The 19130-nt window shown below is 40.4% G+C and overlaps 1 protein-coding gene across 1 annotated transcript; it reads right to left on the bottom strand.

The window, feature by feature from the left end:
- Positions 1 to 213: 213 nt before the first annotated feature.
- Positions 214 to 19114, bottom strand: LOC118083788 (UPF0462 protein C4orf33 homolog). Its single transcript, XM_035112608.2, has 8 exons — positions 19011 to 19114; positions 18765 to 18847; positions 16324 to 16381; positions 14368 to 14548; positions 11015 to 11075; positions 10215 to 10263; positions 4593 to 4792; positions 214 to 2856 (listed from the first exon to the last, which is right to left on the bottom strand). The coding sequence occupies exons 2-8, from the start codon at positions 18836 to 18838 to the stop codon at positions 2769 to 2771; spliced, it is 711 nt and encodes a 236-aa protein (XP_034968499.2). The 5' UTR covers positions 18839 to 18847; positions 19011 to 19114; the 3' UTR covers positions 214 to 2768.
- Between the last annotated feature and the right edge of the window lie 16 nt (positions 19115 to 19130).

Raw genomic sequence — 19130 nt, 5'->3', positions numbered from 1 at the left:
TCCACAGCAATGTCAAAAGGATAGCCCTGCCTAAAGGGAGGGTGGGCAGGAAAACCGAAGAGGCTGGGGGCAGGAACCAAGAGACAGAGCCCCGGCCGCATGCTCATTTAACTCAGTGAGCCACGCCCCCCTGGGATGTCCAGATTGGACGCACGGTGGAGCGCTGCACCCGGGGCACAGCCAATGGCCGGGGGGATGGCATCCATCCCCCCAGCACGTGAAGGGCTCGTGGGTGCCCGCAACCTCCCCTCCTGCTATGCCGGAAGGGACTTTATTGCATTGCTCTTCAACTGGTGGGTTGAGACCCACTAGTGGGTCACAACCTCATTCAATGTGGTTTGCATCAGTAGCGCTACTACGGTACTTTGCATTCACATGGTAAAAGATTAATAAATCAGTTCCCAAATGCATGTTTGGGTTAAAAGTGAGTCCTAGGTCTGAAAACATTGCCAGACAAAATTCCTTTTTTTTTCTTTTTTCTTTTTGCCAAAAACCAACCAAAGAGCACAGGTGAGAAATGGTACTGTCACAGGCGCGGTAGCGGCTACTCTAGAGTAACGACTCCTCAAAGCGTTGTCTTTTCATGCTTTTATTCAGTGCTGATTATTTACAGTGCAGAACAGTGCTATGTACATGTTGTCAGTCAGGGGTCAGAACCTCCGAATGGAGGTTCGCGCGTTTTCTTCCAGCAAAGTAGTCTAGGGATACTGAATCTCCGCCCCCGTCGTTTCCTGCGCAATTCCGGGGTCGGCGGTATCGGCCTTCTTCCCTTGCCTCCCGCTTCCCTTCCCACACTAGGCATGGGCTCCGCTACCTTGCCTGAGCCTCGGTCACCACTTCCTGAGTCGCCGCTGGAGGTATCCCCCTCCCCACTTGCACTAGCGCTGGGCGACGAGCTGGTACTTAAGATGGGAGGGACCTGCCTGTAACTTCTGTCCCTCACAGGTACCAATCAATATTTTTTCCAAACATAAATGACTGTGTATATATTTTCCAAATGAGGCTTATATGTTTAAAATAATACGAGAGGAAAATGCCATATCTCTGTTGCTTCTTTCCAAAAAGAAGGAAAATCTGAATCCATAGCATTCCACTGAACTAGGTGGATGACTTTAGAACAGGTTTTTAAAATCATTTCATAACTCTGTGTACGTGTGTGTTCATATATGCACATGTCCGCATAAATGTGTAACTCATGAAGCAAAAAGCTTAAAATGAAACCGTGAAGTTAAGAAGAAACATATTAAAGGAAAAGCTCAGCTCGTATTTAGCAGTGCCAAAACTAGTTCACTTTATACAGATTCAGTTATCTCAACAACTTAAAGCTTAAATGATTAAGGAAATAAGTTGTATTTAGGAAGGTACATATTAAGAGAAAATGCCATACTCACATTTGACCATGTTAAAATATACAAAAAATTGTAATGAGCCCATGCTTAGGAAAGAGCATTGTTCGACTTAATGTAAGTAATGAACCTTTCATGTGAAATGATGTAGTGTCACAACTCATTTGCATCCCACTTAAAGTGTAATTAGGTTTCCCTGAGAAGCATGGCTTATGGCTGAAAGAGCAGACCTGGCTGCTAAATTAATCCAGAATCCTCCTAGTTAATAACACTCTGCAAAGCAAACTTTGCACACTTTAAAGTTCCTGAAATCACACTTTACATGACAAATTAAAAAGGGATGCTAGTGAAGGCTTAAGGGATGATGGACCAAATTAATCCCCGGAGCTCATTTTACTTGAATTGCAACCATTTTTTTAAGAATAGCATTTGATCTCAGGCAATTGCATTCAACACCGTGTTGCCATTTTACCACATTGATAGATGACCAGCATGTTAACTACAATATCCTTGGGCATCAGGGTTGCAGAGGGCCCAATATACATAAATGATGGAGAGCAAAATGATCGCCACTAATTTCATTAATTGTAGTATGCAATCAAGATGTCAATTAGGTAAACAGCACAAAGTAACATTGCAAAATGCCCTTTTTAAAGCCAGTAACTGCTTCCAACTGTCAAAAGGGGTATTAAAAAAGGAACCTGAAAGAAGGGTAAATATTGAATAGCTTAATTCAGGCAAATTCATATGACTGTTCATTTGTTACCAAATGGAATTATTAACCTCACTCAGAAGTGTGATCCCTGATGGCAATCAGTACTGTCAAGGTCTCCTGGTAACTAATGAAGGTGGCCATGTTTTATCTCCATTGTCAGAGACAATATGTTTCTGAATACCAGTTTCTGGAATCCACAAGTATGAGATATTGCTTGTGGCCTTCCTATAGACATCTGGTTGGTCTCTGCAAGAACAGGATGCTATTCTACAAGGGCCTTTGGCCTGATCCTACAGAGCTCCTTTTACATTTTTGGGACACCATGTGAATGACAGAATTCAAAAACTATGCTTAGCCAATAGTGCTACAACAGAATTCAAAAAGGTTTCCAGGAAGAGATAGAAAATAAAACTTGACTTAGTGTTGGAAGAAAGCATGTTAAGATCCTCCCAACTTTATGGCTGACATAATGCTAACCTTTTAGGCTTTCATTACCTGAGATCAGGATATCTATTGGAAAATCTTTCTCCATATGAAAACACTGAAAGGCCCAATCAATTCATTTATTTTAATTGGCTGACCTACTAACACCATGAGACGACACAACTAATTAAATATTTGACATCTCATATTGAAGCACAACACATTGTTACGTGTTTTGTAATTATTTTTCTCAATGATTGACTTGACTTCAGAGGTTGATGAAGTTATGACCACAGATCTGATGGAGGCTGGTTCCAGTCTTCTCCCATTATGTCCTTCAGACTGAAATCTTTGAAATATTCTAGACGATGGCTATCAACAAAACATAAGTATATCAGCACAAGTAGTTAAGGTCCTAAATATATAGAGGGGTGTTTTTTAAAAAAATCATATGCAATTTTAAAATGATAGCTTTAGGGCATGGGTAGGCAAACTAAGGCCTGGGGGCCAGATGCAGCCCAATCACCTTCTAAATCTGACCCGCAGATGATACTTGAGTAGAATGTGCCCTTTTATTTAATATGCATCTCTGGGTTATTTATGGGGCATAGGAATTTGTTCATCCCCCCCCCCCCGAAAAAATATATAGTCCGCCCCCCCCCCAAGGTCTGAGGGACAGTGGACCAGCTCCCTGCTGAAAAAGTTTGCTGACCCCTGCTTTAGGGCAATACTGCTTTGAATAGGAGCATCACATGACAATATTATACTTTAATAATTAATAGAATTCAATAATTGGATGATTTAACACCCCAAAGGAAGAAACGTTAGCTCTTCCAACAAGGTTTCTACCATATTGATCAAAATATAACTGTCCAGTTAGTTGGTTCACAGGACTAATCTACACTAGTGAGTTATAACATTCAAATACATTATAAAAACAGGACACGAGGCGGCACTGTAGAACAGCAATCTGTTGCCAATGGGAAATTGCATTGAGATAGGTAGATGATAGATAGATAGACAGACAGACAGACAGACAGACAGACAGATATAATGTTTCTAATAGCATTTTCCAGATCAGTGTAGATCCAGCCTTTGATTGTTTTTGTGAAAGTTTGGTTCTTGAACATCCAAGGCAAAAGGGATGAAAGTCAGCAGGAAGGAATGGGGAGGAATCTGACAATGTGAATTCCAAAGCAGATTCACCTGATCTGCACCTCCTGGGCTGAAGTGCAGATCAGAAGCAGGCCAACTTCAGAATCCAAATTTGCTTGGTATTCCACTCATTGAGCACGGGGTTACTTCTTTGTGTTCATTTTATCCTTGTACAATCTCAGGAGATTATATGGAGAGAGAAATGGCTGTCCGTCCGTCCCATTCAACCCAATGGTGTAACAATGCCTTTTTCTGCAGTTTTCCCTAGAATGGAACATCATCAGTGCCTGTCATTCCCAAAGGGGAATTGCAGGCTGTTTTTAGCAGTGCCAGTTGTGATTACTCCACAATGACAAGAACTAGGATGGTAGATTGGTTAGACTAGGATAAGGGAGGTCCCCACTCAACCAAGAAGCTTACTGGGTGACCTTGGCCCAGTCACAGTCTCTCGGCCAAACCTGTCTCACAGGGTTATGGCGATATTAAAATGGGTTCCTTGGAGGCAAGGTGGAATATAAATGTAACAACCACAACAACTTATGCAACTGGTAGCCATATGTGCTAAATAAAGGACTGAACAAGCTTTATAGGATCCACAAGAAGACATAATGGATGTTGGCTGATAATATATAGTTATCCTTCACCACAAAACCTTTTCCAGAGTTAGCTGAGGGAAAGGTATGTTCACTGCACTGTGGAAAAATGAGGACTGGCCTATCCTCCCATGATTCAGTCACCAGTTTTCCTGTATGTACTGCTTTTACACTTCATAAAATAGGTCCTATGAAATTGTCAATATGAAGAGTAAACAGCATAAATACTCAAGTATATCCCAGTAAAGAATGAAGGATTTTCTAAATGTGTTATATAAGCAGTTACTGTCAAGAATAAAAAGAAGCTTCAGGAAACAGTTGGAAAGCAATTTGAGAGAGACGTGGGTGTTTTGTACTCACAAATTAGGGCCCTGCCCTTCTTTGATCTCTTCTTGTGGTATTGGATAAAGTGCCTCATACATTCTCCCAACCCCAGACCCATGGATTGCATATGAATTCATCTTGTCCACACCAGGGGGGAAGTAGTCCCAAGGAATAATTGCTGTACCATTCCAGATGCCCCCATTTATATCAGCTTTAAATGTCAATGGAAGTCCTTTCTGCACAATGGAACACAAAATGCACTCTAAGAACATTGTCACTATTTTCACATAAAGTTAGTATCAGTACAAGATATTAAGCCATATAACCATTTTAAAATAAACTTTAGCACAATGCTTATTAAGATAACACTGAATTGCTGCACGTGAAGCTCCTGTTAGCGCTTCTGTGAAAATGTCAGCTGATGTTTTAAGCATTTATAATACCATTCTATCTATTCAAAAATTTAATATAGAAGTTCAATTAAGAGAAGTGCAACTTTTGAGTTTTAGAAAGTGCTTTAAAGAAAGATATTCATGTCATTGGAAGACATTCAGGTAGTATACAAAAAAGTAAGTGGACTTCTTATTCAGTTTCAATTTCAATATGTCCTCTGAGTAACCATCTGACAGAACGGATTAAAAAGGAAGCATAAATCCCTGAAGCCAACATTAATTCAAATAAATAGCAGGAATTACAGGATTTCATTTGTGAAGAGGCAACCACCAGCTGCTTGCAAAAGCAATTACACTAGCTCTTTACAGAGCTGCCCTAATTGAAACTATTGGTATTGAAGTTGTAACATTAACATCAAAGGAGACGGGTAATAATTTAGATATAGGAATGTGCCAAAGGCAGCATTTGCATTAAATCTGTGCCACTCTAGGAGCCAGCTAGATCCCTCAGAGATCCATTCCTTCCTTTTCCAGCAGGCCATATCTTGGTAGACTGACATTGGCTATGTACACGCTAATCTGCTTGTACCACAAAAATGTACCGTAGTTTCTCTCAATACAGTATTATTAATGTTTGTCCTCAACATGCTGCCTTCATTGTACATTGCTTCTAGATCCTGCTGTCCACAAGGGTGGGTGCAGTTAAAGTTTAAGAAACATTCCCTTGATTTGGTTATCTACATCTTTTCCTCCCTCCACATACCCAGGTGAATAAAAGAGGAAGTGAATGAATGAATAAATGAATGAATGAATGAATGAATGTTGTAATATACCTGTGTGCATGAAAGGGTTAACTGGAGCTCAGTCGCCATTGACCAGCTCAAGCTACCAATTCACCAGCAAAAACAAACAAACCAACAGCCCAACCTGTGTGCTTTTAAAGCAACTTAATCTGCATAAATCAACAGATGAAGCTTTTGACTCCATCAAGGTCAACGTTATCACCTGCTCATGTTTGTATGCTAAGCAACCCTTACAAGGCACAGGAGCAGGGTAGGGCCCACTGAAAATAATTTGAAACCCTAAATGGAGGTTGATCTAGGTCAGGGCCTCTGGGCACAGCTGTGGAGATCTGCAGTCAAATCATCATCTGCCATGGACACACAGTGTGACATCAGACATGTCTCTGTGTCTCCTGTAAGCAGGGAATAATAGTAACTGGTCTTTTAAGTGTGTAGGGATAGGGGAGAGAAAATATAAATGTTAAAACACAGTGCACATAGGATATAAAACCATCCCTAGAACTCTCACACCAGATCTCGGTGATTATCTTTCAATAATCATTGTGTTTAATACAGATTCCTTCTCTCCATTCCATTGCTTCCCTGATTTCTTCTTTTCTTGACTCACATTTCTCCCTTTTTAAAGCCCTCTTCAGGCATTCAGAAGAACATTGTGGGTTTAGAGCAGGCATCCCCAAACCTCGGCCCTCCAGATGTTTTGGACTACATTTGCCATCTTCCCTAATCACTGGTCCTGTTAGCTAGGGATCATGGGAGTTGTAGGCCAAAACATCTGGAGGGCCGCAGTTTGGGGGTGCCTGATTTAGAGTAAGGAATGAGCATGTACATGAGCCCTATGACTGTCATACAATTCAGCACCCAGGGGGATTCTAACCAGCTAAATATAGCTAGAATCCTCCCTACAATCAGGAAACCAGGCCCACCCAGGATTCCAATTACGTTCAGCTGAATGTGCTTAGATTCCCTTTGCACTGAACACACAAAGTTCAGGGGAAGAGGGGGTGGGATGAGTGTGCATGGGGACAGTGGGGGCTGGGCCAATATGTCTGCCTCAGTCTCCATGCAGTCTCTCACAGACTTTTGATTAACTGAAGAGGGCTCTTGTCTCCATTTTTCTCTCCCCCCAAACCTGTTTCTCCCTTCTGCTTCCGTATATAAACTTAAGCAGCAAAGTAGAAGTTGCTGCTCCCCTCTTTGCAAACAGCAAGGAAGGTAACCTGAAGCACAATGCCAGCTGCAGGCAAAACTGAACATTATAGTCAACTAAGCCCTATTCAGAGGAGACCCACTGAAATTTATGAACTAAAGTTTGTCATGCCTACTCTGAATAGGACTAACATTCAATACCATCCTAACACCTACAGTTTAATTTTGTTTATGAAGCTGGGAAGGAGAACATCACTCTTCTCTCCAGCAACTGACAGATCTAATAATAACTTTGCTCCTGGTGACAAAGCAACTGGAATTTTGGGGCTGTAGTCAGAACCCTTTGTTTAAGGATCACAATTAAATACTGCTGGTGGCAAAGCAAACAAACCACCCTCCACCTGTTAGCTCTGTCTGTACTGGTTTTAAACATAGAAATTATTTGTTCAGCTCCAATAGTAAATAGGTTATTCAATAAATATGCTGTCAGTTGTGGATTTCTGCTGTGAATTGCTTTCAGTATTCTTCACCTCAAGTATATTGCTGGATAGAACCCAGAGGGTGTTGGCATTACAGGTAGCTTATTTCATTTTCTGGGAACAATGATACAGCCACATTTTCATCGGTGTTTCAGATGTTGCATCGTATGCTGTATATTAAAGTCCTTTAATGCAATCAAAACTTTTGTTCAGAAGATAGATTCACACCAGAATTATGTGTGCTTTGAAGCAGAATTCACAAGTCACCTTGAACCAGGCTGGGGTGAATTAAATGAAAATTACCATAAAGGACAGTCTTAAGCCCTATTAGTTAAGTGGGACTTTCCTTGGTAAGTGTATATAAGATTGCAGCCTTAAATCATGAATAAACCACAAAAAGAAAGTTTGATTTAAGTTGCTGATTCTAAATCAGACTTCCCATTTCCACTTCAATTGTTTCCTAAACAAAATATCATAATAATTGTTTGCTATAACTCTTACAATTTGTTGCTATAACACTAAATAGTAGTATACTACATAATAAGGAAATTTGTGTGTGTGAATTCACTCTATCCTACATATACTTTGCTTAACATCCCAGGTGTAACACTGATTTAAGAAAGTACAAGGAAACTGAGACCCCACCCTCACATACCTTTCACATCTGTACAAACATTGTTATCTGAACATATTTCTTGATAACAAATGAGAAATATAAAGCCATGCTTGATTCCACAAAATTATTATTTTTCTTATTTAATTTCAGTGCAATTACTGCGCATTTACCTGACATAAAATCACTGAAAACACACCCAGGTGAGCTTTTGGATATCATGTTCTAATCTGGAAACCTATAGTCTTGAGTGCTGATTCCTTGGTTTTCTCTTTCCAACATTTGCTGAAATGCCCCAAACTGGTACTATAGTACTAACTTCTAATACATGGTTTGAAGTAGGTTTGCAAACCAGACTTTGGGGATTACTAACCTTAGTTTGCCCAATTTGGACACAGCAAACTGTAGCTAGAGCAACATGAAAATGGAGAAGAGAATCAGGAGATGAGAAGGGAGGCGGAAATGCATGAGCTTGCAAGCACATCCCCATTTATGATCTCCATTTATGATCCTCCAAATTATGGATCCTTAATGAATTGGACTTGATGACTATCCAGCTTCATGACTGAGAAGGGAATATCAATCCAGATTTCCCCATTCCAAGTCCAACACTCTATTCCCCATAACACACCTGCTCTCGTATTATATGATACTGCTTGTCGTAGAAGTAAATAATGTGTTCCCCAGTTCCATTCTTGTAGCATGAATTTTTTAGAATAAGATGTTCTTACTTATCTAAGATCTTCTGTGAACGTATATCAAAAACTGAAAAAAATAAATCATTATAATATATGCCATATAATTCCTATTCTGTTCACATTGCACAGATATAAACTGACTCATGATAAACAGTAAAAAAAAAAACTATTGAAACAGTAACATATTGATGCTGTACAAAATTCTAAAATATGATGGTATGCAAATAATTTATTATGAATCTCCATAGCATAACCCATGATTATTAGCTTCTAAATGTAAAATGCCTTTCTATGGGAATATATATGCATTGCTTATAATGGTTTTAAGGAATGCTGAATTGCTCAGCACTAAATAGGAAGGGAAATGGTCTCAGATAAATTTATAGCATAATAAAAACTTTGATGTAAATGCAGGATGTGCCAACAGGTGAGAGTTTTTTTTAAATTAATTTGATTGAATAAGCTCCATGGAACCAATTTGCAAATGATTTGCAGATGTGTTGGCATTGCTTAACTATATTGCCATGATTTATGTTACTTAACACTAACGCAGATGATGAAATGAATTTATTGTCTGTAATTACCACAACAGGGGTGGGGAAAGCGATCAGAAAGGAAAATGAGATTTAAAACAATACCAAAAAACCTTGAACACAGAGAATGGCTATTTAAACTCTGCTCATAAAGCAAACTGTGGAAAACCATTGATTTAATTATACTGCAGCAACCAATTGTACCATTATTTGCAATTGCTTGCAAAATTCTTTAGCAAAATGACCTTATCTGATCTGGAGAATCTAGGTCCCATTATTTCATACACTCATTTATGAGTAATGTCTGCTGAACATCCATTGAAAATTATTCATGAATGCATTTTAGATGATGCCATGGCCAGGACCTCCATTAAGTTAAATAGCGGACATATCGTAATCAAATAACTTAGTGCAAAAATATTAGTATAAAAGGAGTTGCAATTTTACATAGTTTTACTCATCGTCTTAATCCCTGTGGTGAACTAAAGATGGTCACATTAGGCGGCAATCCTAAACTCACTTACCTGGGAGTAAGCCCCATTAAACTCAGCAGGCTTACTTTTAAATAGGCATGCATAGAATTCCACACAGCTGTTTGCAACACTGAAGAAGAACACATGGTGTTCTTTTGCTTCATTTTACACAGTAATAGAAGACTGGGTGCACAATGTGCATATAATAATATTCACAGGTTTTATGTACTCAGGATGATGAAAAAAGGTAGAGATTGGCACCCCCTAGCATCTGCTGCCTAAGGCAACTGACTCACTCTACCTAATGGCACAGTCAGCCTTGAAGCCACCCACAAAGATGCAGAGGAGTCATGTTAACAATTTATACATGCATTCTATAATGTCAGCATACACAAATGTGAGAATCATGGTGTTCATAAAACAGGAAATATACAGAGAGCATTCTAATAAAACCTTACTTGGTTAAATGCTTGATTTGTTTAATTTAACAACAGAAAAATTTCATGCGGAATTCTACTTACCTCAATACAATCTCCTGCAGAAAGAAGTAATACAAAATGTTGGCCATGCCTAGCAAAACAAAATCATGAGGATGAGGGGTGGGTGGGAACCAATGGCATTGTCAAAACAGGTTTCATAGGAATACAAAACAGTCAACATAACAATTTAATGAATTCCATAGCAGATTATAGAAAAGAACAAAATGTTGTGAGTGCTGCCATAAAATGGAGTATGTTGCCTTCACTTTGGGCAGACTTAGTCATTGTTCTCTGGAGCTAGGAAAGCTCAGGCTGTGTATGCATTGCTGTTTACTCTGGCTCCAGTGTGCTCCCACTGCTGGTGTTTGAAGCCATGTAAACATGACGTTAGCTAACCTTGTTTCTTGAGAAATACAGTGGTACCTTGGGTTAAGAACTTAATTCGTTCTGGAGGTCCATTCTTAACCTGAAACTGTTCTTAACCTGAGGTACCACTTTAGCTAATGGGGCTTCCCACTGCCGCCATGCTGCTGGCGTGCGATTTCTGTTCTCATCCTGGTAAAGTTCTTAACCCAAGGTACTATTTCTGGGTTAGCAGCGTCTGTAACCTGAAGCGTCTGTAACCTGAGGTACCACTGTACTGCTGTTTGATGTGTGAAAACAGAAGCCACGTTCACTTCACAGTTAAGCTGAGGTGTGTACATTTGAGATAGTTACTGCACATGCTCAGATGACAACTTCATTGATAGGCGTTTCAGAGAATGTGACAGTGTGAGACCTTCACCTATAAACCAAAGTCTAAAGTAATAAACACAATGCATTGTTTACATGGCAAAACTTACGGGCAGACTTCCACTTCCAGATAGTTTCTTGTTGCACTATTCAAAAAGAAGGATTCAGCCACTGTGAAAGAAATAATACCAGAATGCTAGTGTGTGCAGTTTGGAAGGAAGGGGAAAGAGAATCAACCAAGGAATTTTATTATTATTTCAGAAAGGCAAAAAATTATTCATCTTTATCATAGTTCAGTCTCATATCCATCCATAGTTCAGTCTCACATCCATCCGTATGTTTCACATACGGTTTTACTCAAAAGCGCATGGGTTCTTGTTTCAGATAAGATCTTACTATGGATTCTGTAATGATTTAACAAACTGGTTCATGTCTGGATGAATCTGGTTCACCTCCATGTAATCCATACACTGTGATTCAAAAAACACCTCGACTTAGTCATGTCCAAAACCTTGTGCAAACGTAGTGAGTAAGATTGTTGACTCCCCCCACCCTTTGAACAACAAACCATCTTTTAAAACCCTCAATTTCAAAAGTGGTTTGCCATGTTACATGTGTGTGACCCTGCTAAGCGTATGAGATTCCCGACGATTTCGATCACAAGGGTCATAGGAACATTCAAGCCCACTCACCAGCGAGTAGATAGTTTGTGGAAACTATTGAGACATCTCTTTATTACCTGTGGCTGGCAAAATTCTTGCAAGGAACTTAGCAAACTGTCTCGTAACAATATCCGAGGTGACCCTTCCTGAATCCCAAAATGGTTTTCGGCCTTCTAGGGGGACAGTGGACATGATTTTCACCGCTCGGCAGCTTCAAGAAAAATGCAGAGAGCAAAACCAACCCTTGTACTGTATATGGCGTTTATTGACCTGACTAAGGCTTTTGACACTGTAAATCATAATGCCCTGTGGACTGTCCTTCTGAAAATTGGCTGCCCAGATGAATTTGTAAACATCATTCGGCTCCTCCATGATAATGTGACAGCAACAATCGCATATAACAATGGCTCTCAAAGTGAACCATTCACAGTGGGATCAGGTGTTAAACGGGGTTGTGTTATTGCCTCAACTCTATACATTATCTTCATTGCCATGATCCTACGCTTTGTCGAAGGGAAACTCCCCACCTGAGTAGAAATCATATATCGAACACATGGAAAGCTCTTCAATCTGAGCAGGCTGATAGCAAAGAGTAAGGTTACCATACCTTCCGTCATAGAGCTTCCGTATGCTGATGACAATGTAGTGTGCGCATGCTCAGAGGATGACCTCCAAACCATCCTAAATATCTTTGCAGCTTACGAAAAGCTTGGCCTATTACTCAACATCCAAAAAAACCAAAGTACTGCACCAACAAGTACAAAATAGCCACTCTGCAGCACCACAAATCCAACTCAATGGTGTAACGTTGGAGAATGTCGATCACTTCTCCTACCTAGGCAGTTCTCTTTCCACAAGGGCCATCATTGATGCCAAAATCCAGCATCACCTGAGCTCTGCAAGTGCAGCTTTCTCCCGATTGAAGTGCAGAGTGTTTGAGGACCGGGATATTTGCAGGGAAACCAAAATGCTTGTTTACAAAGCTATTGTACTACCAACTTTGTGAAACATGGACTACTTATAAACACCATCTCCAACTCCTCGAAAGATTCCATCAACGGTGTCTCCGAATAAATTTACACATCACTTGGGAAGACAGGCAAACTAATATCAGTGTACTGGGAGAAGCAAAGATCACCAGTGTTGAAGCAATGATTCTTCACATCAACTTCGTTGGACTGGTCATGTTGTGCGGATGCCTGATGATCGTCTTCCAAAGCAACCACTCTAATCCGAATTTAAAAATGGAAAGCGTAATGCTGGTGGTCAACACAAGAGGTTTAAAGACTGTCTCAAGGCAAATCTTTTAAAAATGTAGTATAAACACTGGCACTGGGAAACACTGGCCTGAGAGCACTCCAGTTGGAGAACAGCCTTAACCAAAGGTGTCATGGGCTTTGAAGACACTCGAACTCAGGACACAAGGGAGAAATGTGCTAGGAGGAAGGCACGCTTGCCAAATCCACACCGTGATCAATTCCCGCCCGAAAACCAATGTCCCCACTGTGAAAGGACATGTGGATCCAGAATTGGCCTCCACAGTCACTTACAGACTCATTATTAAAACCATGTTTATGGAAGACAATCTTACTCGGCTATGAAGGGCTCACCTTCAAAGCTCTTTGGGGTTCATGGGACTAATTATTTTGTTCTTTGGGTCCTGTCATATCTATGGGTGCTCTGTGATGACTGTAGATACTTTAGTTACAGGTAGGTAGCCGTGTTGGTCTGACGAAACAAAAAATAAAGAAATTCCTTCCAGTAGCACCTTAGAGACCAACTACCTATGACAAACCTAGTTGGTCTCTAAGGTGCTACTGGAAGGGATTTTTTTGTGTGTGTGTAGACACTTTAGGTTTCTGTATCTCGAACACTAAAGTTCATGCCAGGAGTTGCTGTATTTTTATAGACCAGTATCTGCTTTTATTCACATCCATGGCATATTTCATGCTTTGTTTATTACTTCATCCTGTGAACAGCAGACCTTCATAGCATACCACAAACTGCTTTGAGAATTCCCATCAATTTTAGAAAAGGTTAGTTGTGTTTCATGTGGAACTGCTGTTTGGAATGCCCAAAGTCCAAACTTTCCTTCAGCATGCTGAACCAGCTGAGTTGGCTATTAAAATGTTATCATGTTATTACAAAAAGTTAAAATCCTACTACGTTTAGTAGGAGCTTTTGGGGGTTGAAGTGAGTGAAGAATAAAGCTCTGTGTACAGGGCAAATGTAAATAGTGACCAGGATTAAACAATGATCTGACTGTGCAACCCTAAGTGAAAGAGGCATGAGGTACAGACTCCCACATTGGTTTCAAAGGGACTGGCTTTGCCAACTCTAGGCTGAAATAGGTGGAGTGGGACCATGATCCTGGGGTCTCTGCAATGAATGAAGGGACCTTAGATCCAGTTTGCCCAAGCCACCTTTTGGGCTACTGTGAGAGAAAGAGCCACCATCTCTAAATATATACCCGTTGAACTACTTACAGCATAGCAAGTCCCCATACACAACCTCAACAGGCATGGCCCTTTGCCAGCAGAGATCCATCTCTACAACATCCCACCTATTCCAGTTAGTGCTCGTGCCACTTTTAAAAAGACATACACAATGTTCCTTCATTTTGAAGTTGTTTGGCAATACAATGAACAGGAAATACTTCATCTCAAGAAGCACTGAACACATGAGCCCTTAATACACATTAATACTGCTAGGGGGGGAAATCTGCTAGTTGAATCAATATTCGTTTTCTAGGCCTGAAACGTTACCACTTTTTGTGTTGTAAACCTTTAATAAAACCTCACCTTCATAGTCCCAAAGGCCATCAAAAGGCTTTCCAGGTTCACCAGGTGGAGCTGGAGGATCATCGAAGAATAAGGAGTTCACTTCCATTACTAAGCCTTGAACACCAGGTTTAAATGTGATCGTCACTGGAGCATGCAAAACCGGTATGCTGTCCCAGGTATTTACAATTTTATATTCTACCTACATAAACACATTAAAAGTGATAAAGATTTATATTATCTGGTTCCAACAGAGTTAGTCTTAGGCTGTTACTGCTACATTTCCATAGTACATTAAGGGCGTTTTCCCCATATTGTGCTATTTGGGCAACCTAGATATTGCAGTGAATGTAGTCTTCTGGGAACAAACTTCCCCCCGCAAAGGTTTCCAATGTGCTGAATCAGATCCAAATCAATTAAGCATGCTAATTAGAAAACAAAATTTTAAAAGAAGTACATGCATGTTAGCTGCCTAAGTGGCTAATAAAAAATACTAATAAAATTTTCTAATAAATAAACTATCATTAGCAAATGTAGTTGAAGAGAAATAATAGATTAGGAACAAAAATAAAAAATGCACATTATGTGATTTAAATCTCACAAAGTTTTAGCTGTTGTTGTTTACTGGAATACTTGCAAACATTTTAAGACCATGACAACTCAATAACATATATTTTCCTAACATTTCTGGAATATTTTGTGTATGTGGGGTGAGTGGGTGAACTGGGTAGAATTAAGGCACTGAAAATTATTAATATGGAATATTTACATTTTAAAACAACATAGGCTTTGAAACTCCCTAGTCTAGCGGGTACTGTTCTCACTCATTCATTTAATATTAAATCAATCCTAAGTGGGGTGGGACAAGTGATGTGGAGGAATATACTGCCACATCCCAAGTCCTCTGAGCCTGGCCACAACAGAAGGTGAGCAGGTGATTTACGGTATTGTTCTTTTTCACTAGGCCAGCTCCAGACCAGTACAGCCCAGGGGCCTGCAGACTGGGCCCCTCCAAGGGCTCTGGATTCAACAGCCTGCAACATCCTATTTCAGAGATTCTGATTGCTTTTGCTGATAGAACAGATGCCAGTAATAGTAGCTTTCCGCACTGGTGAAGGAAGAGGAGTGCGGGGGGGGGAGCGCACTGCCCCTGGCAGCACGATCCCAGTGGGGCGCCATCGTGGCTGCCCCCCCATGCGCCGGGCGCCATGCCCCTGCAGGCAGTGTGCCACGCCCCCAGGATGCGCACCACGCCTCTGCAGGCAGCATGCCCCACCCCCAGGACACACGCCATGCCCCTCCAGGTGGTGCACCCCGCCCCAGGATGCGCGCCAGCCCTGCCCAGCCTGCTCTCTGCTCCCCAGCAAAGCTGGCTTCCTACAGCAAAGGGCACCTGGCCCCAGTGGCAGCCTTCCTCTCTGCTGCCAAAGGAGCACCAATGCACCATACAGCCTGTCATCTCAGTAGAAAGTGCAATCTATTTTATTTTATTTTATTTTACTATACACAAAGAGAATGCAGAAGTTTATGGGAGTTGGAATCCCAACAACATCTACAGAGCCACAGGTTGGCCAGTCCTGTGCTAAATGAATAGTCTTCGGGAAAGTAAGGAGCAAATCTATTTCCACCTGTAACCAAAAGGTGGTTTGCCAAAATGGGCAGTCTTAGGGATACAGGACAGCTAAACTTTAGCTGCTGAAATGAGCCAAAACAGAACGCTTTTGAGAAGTGAGAGAACACAGCTAACATGCCAAATCAGTACAAGATTACAGCTCCTTTAAAATGTGCATAGGAGATTTGATGAGAAATGCAGCACTTAACATTTTAATGCAATCGAGAAAACAAAATATAAAAGGTAACAACAGGTGAGACTTCACCATTGAATTGTATTTAATCTCAGTAACTGCTATGAAAATTTATTAAAATACTTTTCACAATGTTCTCATTCTCTTGTGTTTCCCATATATAAATTCTCACCTGTCTTGTTTCATCCCTCGGAAATTTTGCCTCATGATGACTGAACACAGCACTTTCACTTGGGAATAAAAGATAGATAACAATAGGTGAACGGAATTTGCCTGCATTAATCTATACTGTTGCACTACATTGTTTTATTCTCGAAATGCAAAACATCAGTTTAGAAACTGCAATCTCATTAGGGTTATATGGAACCAATGTGAGCTTCTATTTTGAAAAAAACAAAAACACAACTTCTAGAAGAAAACTTAGTAGGGATTTCCCAAGCATAACATTGTTAACTTTAGCCTCCCATCTAGTGGCAAAAAGCAGTAAGAGTCAAAGTTTCTGTGATAAGCTTATTAACACAATAATTATGGGGGGGGAGCAAGACACCTTAATTTTATATATACGACATTAAGAGTGATTAAAATTTCATAGAAAGTGCAACAACACAAAATTCTTATTTTCAAAACCTTGGAAACATTTCAGGAAGTATTGGGCAAGATAAATCATCATTTGGATTGATCTGGAAGACTTAAAACAAAGGCTGTAGGTCTTATCACAATGTTTGCCCACCTTTGGTCCCCACGCAGCTCTCAGATGTCATCCGTCGTTCCTAAAAGCTGTCAGCATGTGACAGTGACCACACCCCAGGAACACCTCCGACTTTCCGACTAAACTGGGTGAGGGTAGCTGATGAGTTTCAAACCCTTGGTGAGTTAGGGATTTTCTCTGCGTTTGAAGACAGGCTCCAGCAGATTGAGTGGATGAGCCCAATAGTGGGTCCAGCAGTAAAGAAGGCGGTTTCTGCATGTGCTATAGAGGGAAGTGAGGAGCATGTGGGGCTTGTCAACCTGGGAAGGTAGTCTATCTAGGTGAAGGAAAATTCTGACCCTAAACCTCTGCTGCCTTGCTGGATACCTTCAGGAAAAGAAAAGGCTAAGGAGTAAACCCTATACAAATCCGGAGTAGAGTCTGTAAGATGGTTGGATGGTGTCTTGTACACTTCCTTCCAGCAACTCCTGCAGTCAAGCTGGTACCAAATATAATGCTCTGCTTTCCTTTGGTCCACACATCGGTGAGGCCAAGAGGGGGGTCATGTCGTCTAGGGAGCCCAGGGCCGCCATATAACACTGCCCAGTGTGCTCTGGGGAGGTCACTTTGGTGCTGCAAACACAGAGGTCTGACTTCACCCCCGGAGGTACACTCCATTCTCTCAAGATAGACGGATGCCAACAAAGATTTTATCATGTAGATGGATGACTCTTGGCATTTGTGAACAAAAATCACAAAATATTGCACTGGTTTGTGTTATATTGGTGAGGTTTTATTAAAGGTTTACAACACAAAAAGTGGTAACGTTTCAGGCTGTTGGGAAAAGATGTATTTAAAAGAATGATGAAGTGGGGAGGGGGGGAGTCCTAGCAGATACAGTGGAACCTCGGTTTATGAACACCTCGGTTTACGAATTTTTGGTTTACAAACGCCACGGACCCATCTGGAACGGATTAATTCACATTCCATTACTTTCAATGGGAAAGTTCACTTCAGTTTATGAACGCTTCAGTTTATGAACAGACTTCCGGAACCAATTACACCCATGCTTCGGGTTAAGTACCTTTCAGGTTGAGTACTCTGTGGACCCGTCTGGAACGGATTAATCAACTTTCCATTACTTTCAATGGGAAAGTTCGCTTCAGTTTATGAACAGACTTCTGGAACCAATTGTGTTCATAAACCGAGGTACCACTGTAAATGCATACATACACCTTCCTGCATATGCAATAATAACACTGCAGGGGGGGTACTGGGTTTTGTTTTTTGTTTCTATGTTAAACATTTTTGTGTTTTTATAATCTAATCTGATCCTCAGATGAAGGGCAGATATAGAAAATAAATAAATAATGCAATAGTGTGTTTAAGCAGAAAAGTACAGTAAGTAAAAAAACCTTGCTTTTAATAAGAAAAAGAAAAAAAGAGAGCCATGACATTTCCAGGACTCAAATAATACTCATTCACAACATCTGCATATGGTGTACACTGAAGCAGTACAGTAGTGCTGAGGGTTTGCTTTTCCCCAAACCAATTACCGTAGATCACTCCTACAGAGCCTATAACTTAAACTGGGCTCCTTAGTGAAGAACTTTTCATCCACTCTGCACTGTAACCATCTCTGTGTTGGAAGAACAGATTTGTTCTGCTATTCTCAGTTTCCTCCCTTTTATTGTAATGGCTCCAAACTATCCCTTCTTACAACAATAGGGAATAAAGATTCTGCTTTATCACCATGCAATCCACTTTATATATATATATATATATATATATATATATATATATATATATATATATATGGGCTGGAGAAAGGAAAAATCAACCATATGTATTAAACAAGGCTTTCTTTTTCAGTGTGGTAAACAGAGAACTGAAACAAATGATATAGAAATAAAGTTAACTAGTACCTGCTTAGCACAAAGTGGTGGGCAAAGTCAGGAAAGCAGGCAGCAATAAAAGCCACAGCAAATAAAGTATTCATTTTTAAAAGCTATCGGGCAGAACAAAAAATTACCTTTTATATACCAGCTAGATTAACAAAGCTGAATAGCCAGTGGCTTTGGAGGGTGTTTGCTATATAAAGAAGAGGTAATCGATAACACATCCTGGCCTTGGCAGTGTTTTAATAATTGACTAAGACTTTAGTTTGTTACCTGTTACAGTATGTTAAAGGGAAGCATTTTGGTCTGATACTTCATGAGCAGAATTCAGCATCCTAATCCCTGTCAATCATTCCAGCAGGATACCATGGGTCAATGATCCTGAAAGATGAC

The sequence above is a fragment of the Zootoca vivipara genome, chromosome 9 (genome assembly GCF_963506605.1).
Source record: "Zootoca vivipara chromosome 9, rZooViv1.1, whole genome shotgun sequence".
Lineage (NCBI taxonomy): Eukaryota > Metazoa > Chordata > Lepidosauria > Squamata > Lacertidae > Zootoca > Zootoca vivipara.
Note: the sequence above shows the minus strand (reverse complement) of the source record. Positions and strands in the feature narration are given on the sequence as shown.

Excerpts from the sequence above, each read along its gene's own strand:
- LOC118083788 (XM_035112608.2), bottom strand. The coding sequence starts at position 18,838 with ATGAATACTTTATTTGCTGTGGCTTTTATTGCTGCCTGCTTTCCTGAC. Across the intron at positions 10,264-11,014 it reads CTGGAAGTGGAAGTCTGCCC|GCATGGCCAACATTTTGTAT; the intron begins GTAAGTTTTGCC and ends TTGTTTTGCTAG. Across the intron at positions 2,857-4,592 it reads GAAGGGCAGGGCCCTAATTT|CCATCGTCTAGAATATTTCA; the intron begins GTGAGTACAAAA and ends TTTTGTTGATAG.